This window comes from Melanotaenia boesemani, chromosome 5 (genome assembly GCF_017639745.1).
Source record: "Melanotaenia boesemani isolate fMelBoe1 chromosome 5, fMelBoe1.pri, whole genome shotgun sequence".
Taxonomy (NCBI): Eukaryota; Metazoa; Chordata; class Actinopteri; order Atheriniformes; family Melanotaeniidae; genus Melanotaenia; species Melanotaenia boesemani.
Window position 1 is genome coordinate 6,377,987 of NC_055686.1, and position 9,601 is coordinate 6,387,587.

The following is a 9,601-nucleotide window of genomic DNA, read 5'->3' on the forward strand; positions in this document are numbered from 1 at the left end:
CTGATGCTACTTCCAGCAGGATAATGCACCATGTCACAAAGCTGAAATATTTTTATTTAACATTATTTTACAGAACAAAGCAGCACATTAGTGCTTTGGCCTTGGAGGTTTGAGTTTTAGGAAACATTTCAATCTTTCATAACTTCAGTTTTATGTAAAATAGATTCTCCATTTGTTAACAAATTGTTAAAATTATGTTCATAAAAGATTAGATGCATTATCACAGGTAAGGATTCAGCAGTTCTTCCTCATAACATGAATTTTAACACTTGAATTTGAAGGTAACAGTGATTATTTACAGAACACATGACAGAAACCTAATGAAAGGTTTATAAATATTAATTTAATACAAAGTTGTTACCAGCAGCACACCTTCAGTTTTCTTCCTGATGGATAAAAACTTCACCTTCAAGCTGCCGAATGTTTAGAAGCTGATCATTTACAACCCAACAATAAATTAGTTATCACGTGAATTCAAAGACAAAAGACACTTCATACTGTAACAAAGCTACATGAGATGTAAACACGTTTCATGGCTACTGTTCTTTAAAAACCATCATTGTGCAAAAGGGCTGCAGCTTAAAAAAAAAGCAGAAACTGGTCAGATGTGTAAAACCAACCAGCAGGGAGGAGTGTGCAAATAACCTTTTTTTGTTCTGTTTTTTTTGACACGATACAAAGCAAATGCTTAAAAAGAAACAACATGCAGGAGTCCCATCTTCCAGATACTGGATCTGCTTATAGTTTGATACTTCGGTGTCCTCTGCTCATGAAGACCCGGACCACCTGAGCCGACTCTGGAAACGGAGCGAGCGTTCAGTCCATCCCCACGAACGCAGCGGCGTGGATCCCGACTTTAACAGTTTAACTGTGTTCCTGCAGCGGCGTTCCACAGGGCTCTACTCAAGGCCCAGCGAGAAGTTTATTCCATGAACGATACCAATGATGATGGGTTGCCAGGCAACCAAATACCTGAGCCAGTCGAGAAGCTGCCCGTACAGAACGTGAGTTTTCTCCCATCTGGATGGAAATGAAGAAGCTGAGGAGAAAACTGCAGTATTCAGTGGAAAGAGCAGTCTGGTTCATTTAACCTTTGAGAAAGATTTTCTCTTAAATCAAAAGATTCCTCATTGTTTAAAACTTTTCTTCATTTTTGTCTGATCATGCTATTACAGAGTACTAAACTTCATACTACAGCACACCTGGAAAGAATTCACAGCCATTCACTTTATCCATATTTTGTTATGTTACAGCCTTATTTAAAAATGGAATAAAATCCTCAAAATTGTACAAACAATACCCCATAATAACAATGTGAAAGTTTTTTTTTTTAGAGAGATTTTTGCTAGTTTATTAAAAATAAAACACTAAGAAATCACGTGTACATAAGTATTTAAAGCCTTTGCTCAACACTTTGTTGATGCACCTTTGGCAGCAATTAAAACCCTCAAGTCTCTTTAAATATGATGCCGCCGGCTCGGCACAGCCATCTTTGGACAGTTTCACCCATTCCTCTTTGCAGCACCTCTCAAGCTCCATCAGGTTGGATAGGAAGCGTCGGTGCACAGCCATTTTTAGATCTCTCCAGAGATGTTGAATCAGACTGAAGTCTGGTCTCTGGCTGGGCCACTGAAGGACCTTTACAGAGTTGTCCTGAAGCCTCTTCTCTGATATCTTGGCTGTGTGCTTCGGGTCGTTGTCCTGCTGAAAGATAAACTGTCATCCCAGTCTGAGATCAAGAGCGCTCTGTAGCAGGTTTTCATCCAGGATGTCTCTGTACATTGCTGCATTCATCTTTCCCCTATCCTGACTAGTCTCCCTGTTCCTGCTGCTGATAAACATCCCCACACTATGATGCTCCCACCACCATGCTTCACTGTAGGGATGGTATTGGCCTGGTGATGAGCGGTGCCTGGTTTCCTCCAAACATGACGCCTGGCATTCACACCAAAGAGTTCAAGCTTTGTCTCATCAGACCAGAGAATTTTGTTTTTCATGTTCTGAGAAACCCCAGGCCAGCTGCCACAAGCTTTTTACTAAGGAATGACTTCCATCTGGCCACTATCATACAGACCTGACGAAGAGGAGGAGGAATGCTGCAGCTCTGACAGCGTGACCATCAGGTTCTTGGTCACCTCCCTGACTAGGGCCCTTCACCGATCGTTTAGGCAGCTGGCCAGCTCTAGGAAGAGTCCTGGTGGTTCTTAACTTTTTCCATCTTTGGATGATGGAGGCCACTGTGCTCCTCGGGACCTTCAAGGCAGCAGATATTTTTCTGTACCCTTCCCCAGATCTGTGTCAAGACAATCCTGTCTGAGGTCTACAGACAAATTTACCACAGGTGGACTCCAATTAAGTTGTAGGAACATCTCAAGGATGATCAGTTGAAACAGAATGTACCTGAGCTCACTTTGAGCTTCATGTGATTCATGTGGAAAAAAAAACTTTTTTCACATTGTCATTGTGTGTAGAATTTTAAAGGACAAAAATTAATTTTATTCATTTTGGAATAAGGCTGTAACATAACAAAATGTGGAAAAAGTGAGGCGCTGTGAATATTTCCCCAGATGCAGTATATTTGACCCTTGGTGAACCAATCAGAATCTAAAGTTCTCATACTGTCAAACACAGAGGAAGTAACCAGATAAATATGAGCTTCAAATGTTTATTTAACCTCACAACTTAAATAATGTTTATGGAAAAAATTCTGAAAAGCAAACGGCAAGTTTGAAGAAAAAATAATTATATAAAATCTGATTAGTTAACGATCTGATAGTAACATTTACAGTCTGATTGTTAAGTGTAAGACTTAATTGTTAAGTTTAGGACTTTATGGTTAAGTTTACAGTCTGATCGCTACATTTACAATCTGTCAGTTTTGCAACTTGTTAAGTTTAGGACTTGATTGTTAAGTTTAGGACTTGATTGTTAAGTTTATGAATTTCAAGTTAACGATCTAATTAAGTTTATGATCCGACTGTTAAATATACAGTCAGATAATTAAGTTTAAAGTCTAAGTGTTAAGTTGCCAGGCTGATTACAAAGTTCAACATTTATTAGTGAAGTTTATGGTTGATTGTTAAGTTCCCAATTTGATTGTCAAGTTTGTGAATTGATTAATTTCTTTTTTTTCTTTCATGAGAAAAGGATACGGGTTGTTCATCATTCTCTTCAAGTCGACCTTCTCGTTGCAGTACGGACACGTCTGCTTCTTACCCACAATGCACCAGCCACGTATGCAGAACTCGTGGAATCTTAGTGGGCGGGGCAAATTAAGGCTGAATATCGTTGTTTGGTCATTCTCAGAAAAAACAAAACAAACATAAGTCTTCATGTTTCATCCGAATCGAGACATGTTTCTCTACAGTATCTATAAACTCTGATCTGGACCTGGTAAAGAAAAAACTGGACTCAGTCTCAGGATACATGTGTCCACAGGACAGCTGGTAGGTGTTTTCTATAAATCCTTCCTCCTCCACCTCTACGAGAATCCTCTGACCACACACCGCACAGATGTCGTCATTCAGGCTCCTGCTGGGTATTCCTCCCCGGTTGTAGTACTGGAAACACACACAGGATTTAGCTAAATAAAATAAATACTAAAGTTAACAGAACAAGCAACAACAAGCATTTCCCGTTTCCTGAGCACATTTTAATACAAGCAGGCTACACACATTTCAGAGATGCTAAATATTGGTGTGAGATTCACCAGCTGTTAAACCAGGCTGAGACATACGACGAGGAATTAATGCTGTTTTACCCCGATGGTAGAAGCCATGTAGTCAGAGCAGATTTCAGCAAAGTCTCTGCCCATGACGCCGTAGTAAAGCCCGTAAAACAGCATGATCACCCCTACATCCATGGAGTCCTCCGCCTTGATCCTGCACAAAGAAAAAAAAAATCATTCAATAAAATCAAATAAATCAGAGCTGCTTAAATAAATCCATCTTCCACCGAGAATTTAATAGGGTTATAAATTACTATTAATTGGAACCAAACATGTACTTTAGTTCATTAGTTCAGTAAAACACTTTAACACCACAAACTGAGGACATATGGCTGAGTATACCAGCACATCAGCACCACCTGCTGTTACAGGTCGGCCATGGAGGAGCTGATGCAGACAAGCTGGTTTCAAACCGCTTTCCTTGCTCTTTACATGTTTATTTTACTTTTTTAAAGAGGGACAGTACATATTAATGAACATAAATATAGCAGGTCATCAAAACACTACAACAAAATATGAAGCTGTCAATGATGTTACATTTTCTTCTTATAAACAGCGTTACTCTCTCTCTCCACCAGCAGCGCTGGCTGTGTGTTAACCGGAGGTGGAAATCCGCCTCTAGCTTCCTGCTTTCTTAGATGTGTGAGGATCTGAAGTGTGTGATTGGTTTGGGGTTCAGCCATCAGAGACCCACCTGAAGAAGACGTTGAAGCCGAACATGGTGAACATGATGGCCAGGTAGCCCAGAACTCCCACTGCGTAACTCAGCTTGTAGATCAGCAGGAACCATTTATAGACCATCCTGAAAATCCAACACAAAGTCAGGGGGACAAAAAACTTCAACTCTTTCTGCACATTCTCAGAGCGAGGAGGAGGATGAACCCCACATCTGAAACATTTAACATAAACACTTAAATATTGTTCTTCACTTCAGCCTGAACCAGCTTAGACAAACTTTCCATCTCCAGAACGTTCTCCAGGATCCTTGAAAGATTTCACAAAAATCAACTTTGGATGTTTCTGCTTTTTGTTCCGTTCTCCATCTAGATGATCCCACACTGCTTCGGTAAGGCTAAGGTCCGGGTTCTGGGGAGGATCCATCCCTCCGTCAGACCGGTCCGGGTTCTGAAGAGGATCCATCCCTCCGTCAGACCTGTTGCCCTGATCTTCAGTCCAGTTATGAGTCACGTGACATACCTCAGCCTTTTCTGGCTTACTGACATCCACGTTTCCAGATGCATCTCTCAGGTCTTGGTTCAGGCATCTGCTGTATTTCTTCCTGTTTAGTTTCTTCTAATGTTATGAGGACCAATGATGCTGGGACTGGCCAAGTTTCCAGCCAACATCTTTGGGAATCACCTTGATGCTGCTAAAACCCTGTTTTCTGTCCGATCTTTGAAGATCCTGCAGATGCATTTACTGACCCTTCACTATTTTTAGTTCCTATTTTATATTTGATTCTTGGTTCTTGCTTCCATTCATGTTTTTAAACAGTCTTTCTGTGGTTTGTAGACTGTTGCTGATTTCCTGTGTTGGGATCCTCCTGGTTACAGACAGCTGAATAAAAATGAAAAATCTATTTAAAAGTTATTGACACGACTCAGGTTCATACCTTGATGGTCTAGTTAGGAGCCTTTTTTAATGTCTGAATGATTCATAGTTTAGAAAAACCGCAATCCTCCAAGATAAGGATTAAAAAACGAGCGAAAAGGCAGAAAAAACTGGGATGTTCAGAAAGCTGGAGAACTACTCATTAAGACTACTTTCAAAAATAAGAAAGTCTGGAAGAAAAGCTGAAGAACTGATGTCTGATCAGGACGTTTAAACAGTTCTCATCAATCAAATAAAGCCTCCAATGATCAATAATTCTCTATTAACCATTTAATACCAGAATGAAAGGAGGCAGGAAGGACAGATGATAAAGACTAATATCAGGCCCAGGTCTGGCTGAGCCACCGGTCCTGCATCCACTCCCCAGACCCAGGTTAAAAGCAGCAGGTCGATGCCGTCTTACCTCGGCGTCCGGCAGGACAGCGGCTTGCGGGTGGCCCTGAAGATGACGTAGCTGGTGACGACGGAGAACATCCCCCACATGGACAGAAACCTCCACCAGTACAGTTTGATGGTGAAGTAAAGAGGAACCACCCACATCTGGACCAGAGTCACCAGCTGCAGGAGACAGACGGGTCACTACACTGTAGTCATTCCTTCACTCCAAACTCAGATTAATGAGGTTTAATCTGGAATTTACAGCTCAGTTATTACGTGGCCCAAAGGTCATGAGCTGGGTCCGGGTTACAGGAGGAAATTTAAGAACTCAAACGTCATGAAACAGTTCTGACAGGTCACAGCCCAAAGAAAACACACACTTAGATCATGGTTACACAACCACACCCACACAGACCTAACAACGTATTTATTTATACTTATTAAATAATTATATAATTATAGGGTTTGCTTGAAGAGGACCAACAGCAGCAGCGTGAATGTCCCCAGAGATAAACTAACAAGCACAATATACGGACATTTCTGTGTGGGTATTATTTCTCCCCTTTAATAAGACTGACTGATGTAGTATTACACATTGTTAGAAAGCCTGACTACTCAGCAGAGGGTCATCTGTTTACAACAGGTAGCACACAGGAAACCACAGAAAGATCCAAACCGCATTTAAATACACCCAGAAAGCCCCTACAGACATTTCTGCACCATTTTTCCCACACATAGATCTCAGATTATCCCAAAATCATGGTTGGCACATAAGACTGACTGATGTAGTATTACACATTGTTGGAAAGCCTGACTGCTCAGCTTTACAACCAGGTAGAACTTGTGAGAACCACGCTTCTGTGGAATGAGCAACACAACTAAACATGCGGTTAATCACCCAAACAATGAGCCAGAATCTCCTGCAATGTCCTCCTGTTAGTGTTCAGCCTCATTCTGAGACTCAAGCGATGCCAGGTGTGGTCATGGATGTATAACGGCCACCTGAGACACAGATGTCTGAGATTCTAGTGACCCCACATCTCCATCCTCCAGGACGTTCTCCCATCGGAACCAGGATGCTGCTGATCCTGGTTCTGTGTTTGGGATGAAGCTGGACTCCCTGGTGACGGCAGCAGAGGAAGAATCTCTGGACAAACTGCTGCATGGATGAAGACATCAACATCACTATAGACCAAGTGGTCCACAATGCAAACTGGACCGGGTGCATTAGTCTTCTCCTGTGCAGATTTATAACATTTTTTACCTTGTTATTTTCCCTGTGTACTAAGTTTTCTTTTAACTTTATATTTATGTTTATTCATGATGCTGCACTGCTGCTGGAACTCCTAACTTCCCTGAGGGATGAATAAAGTTTTATCTAATCTTCAACCCCTGGATGAGGAATGGGATCCCAAAGCAACATGTGACCAGACTGGTGGCCGGTATGATGAGGTGGTACCAGGCTGTTTTCGCTGTGTATGGATCTTCTACACTACTGAGGTCCCTGACACTGGAAAATGAATAAAGTCTAAAGCTAACATGTGGCCAATACCAACAGGAGAATATTACAGGGGATTTTGAATCATTTTTTTGGGAGGTGATTGCACACATTGTTAGCTATGTTGCTCATTCCACAAAAGCACCATGCTCACTAGTTATACCTTAATATAAATGTGACTAATCCACCAACCTGTGGAGAAATAATCAGCCCAACACTAATTTCCTTACTTCTTGTGCTAAACTGTAGCTGGACCTTAGATTGAGGAACAGGTGGAAAATCACCTACTCAGAGCTCAGAAGCTACAGATTCAGTAGAGACAGAAGAGTAAACATCCTGTGGAAAGTTGTGCTTATTTCAACCACAGCAGGGGGTCATCTGTTTAGAACAGGTAGCACACAGGAAACCACGGAAAGATCCAAACCGCATTTAAATACACCCAGAAAGTCCCTACAGACATTCTGCACCATTTTTCCCACACGTAGATCTCAGATTATCCCCAAATCACAGTTGGCACAGCAGAGAAATGTTCTCTTAGCCTGTAATTATAATGATTGCATTCACTAAGCCAGCCCCGACCTGCAGAGCTGCAGGTGGTTTCTGTTTGCTCTGAAACTCACATTGTAGGAGCGGTGGTGTCGCTGCTTCCACTGGACCAGGACGATCTGAGCCACCACCAGCGTGGCGATGAGGATCAGCACCATCTCTGCGTGCATGGCCTCGTGTCCTCTGTGCTTCACGTGCAGATGTTCATGCTGCATCCTGAATAAGGAGGAGTGGGGAAAACACATGATTCAGTCAGGCTTCAACATAGAGAGGACCTGCAGCCTTGCCATGCAAAGACCAGGATTAAGATTTAAAATAAGAGTTTTTAGAGTGTGTCATGGTGAGGAAAGTGGCAGCACTTACTTCCAGTTCTCTCTGTGTGTCATCTTCAGCAGGTCGCCCTGTAATCAGACAGAAATAGCAGCAGCTGGGAGATTTGTGAGTCTCCCTGGACACCTAAATGTAGGTTAACACATCTCTCTGCAGTCAATAACAGCCTGGTTCAGTCAATAAAACCTCGTTTCATGACAGTAAACAAAAAGATAAGTTGTTTTCTCTGATAAGACACCGATGTTTTGCCACGTTGAAGAGCCAGGAGCCTCCAGTGACAGCTGTCCACAACCTCGCAGCTAGTTAGCCTGTTAGCCGCGACACGTCACCACGTTACCGCCATGTTTGGACTCATTTAAACCTTTATTCATTTAAGGTTTCATTAACAGAACAGCTGCGTTTTAAACAGGTATCCACTCACCTGGTGATGCACACCCGCCATCCTGCCTTCTGTCCTCCGCTATAGCCGCGTCAGGACCGGAAGTCAGCGGCAACGGGGCGGAGTACGGAAGCCCACGAGGGTTAAAACTTCTAACGCGAGGAACCATTGATGGGTTTTGATTGTCCACCAGTTTATTCTGAGCTTGAGTTCTTGTAAAGATTTATTTCTTCTGCGTACCAGAAGCTGGGACGCTGTAAAATACAAATAAAGAACTGAAAACAATTTGTGACACTCACGAAACGAATTTTTCTCCATGGAGCATAAACAACATATTAGATGTTGAAACAGAGAGGTTTTACTATTTCAAGAAAAATGTGAGCTCACCTAAAAAAACAAAAAAGTAACAGAAAACTATTAGTAAACATGAAAAACAACTAGGTTTATTTTTCATCGCAAATTTAAACAAATCAAGCTTTAATGCCAAAAGCAACACGAAGTGCTTTACATGACATTTACGCACATTAAAATAAAACTTACACATCAAAACAGGTAACACAGCCATTTAAAAACTGGCCTTTAATAACATGCACACACACACACAGATAACACAGCGGTTTGGCAGAGCAGCTACCACACGTGAACAGGATCCAGAACCGTGTTTCAGTCTAACTGGTCCATGTTTGTCACTCTGCCTCTGAAACGTTTTTATACCATCATGTTACTGACATGCTGCCAGTTGTCTTATGAAACTCCTCCAGTTATTTGTACCAGCCTTTTGATGCCCATTCTAACGTTCCAATATTTCCCATGAGCTGGTAAAACCTCAGTTTAAACATCTGTTTGTGTTCCACTGAGAATAAAAACAGGGTTACGAAGATGGAGGATTTCCTTAAAGTTACATTTCATCATGTGAGTTTTCCAAAGCCACAGGTCCAGAGCAGGTCTCCACCTCAGCATTTATACCCATTTCCCTTTTATCCCAGATGGAAATAATTTACATACATCTCCTCACTTCACTAACGAACAGCTTCTTGTAAACCCGACTGACACTAAAGCTTCACTTAAGGGGGAAGAAAAAAAAAAAAAAAAACTAAAAGAACAAGGGTTTAAAAGAAGACAAGCCACTCAA

At 41.7% G+C, this 9,601-nt stretch overlaps 1 protein-coding gene across 1 annotated transcript; it reads right to left on the bottom strand.

The window, feature by feature from the left end:
* Positions 1–37: 37 nt before the first annotated feature.
* On the bottom strand, positions 38–8,605 carry rnf175 (ring finger protein 175). Its single transcript, XM_041985568.1, has 9 exons — positions 8,512–8,605; positions 8,124–8,161; positions 7,835–7,976; positions 5,742–5,896; positions 4,422–4,529; positions 3,761–3,881; positions 3,427–3,560; positions 3,153–3,254; positions 38–1,020 (listed from the first exon to the last, which is right to left on the bottom strand). The coding sequence occupies exons 1-9, from the start codon at positions 8,530–8,532 to the stop codon at positions 900–902; spliced, it is 942 nt and encodes a 313-aa protein (XP_041841502.1). The 5' UTR covers positions 8,533–8,605; the 3' UTR covers positions 38–899.
* Positions 8,606–9,601: the final 996 nt, after the last annotated feature.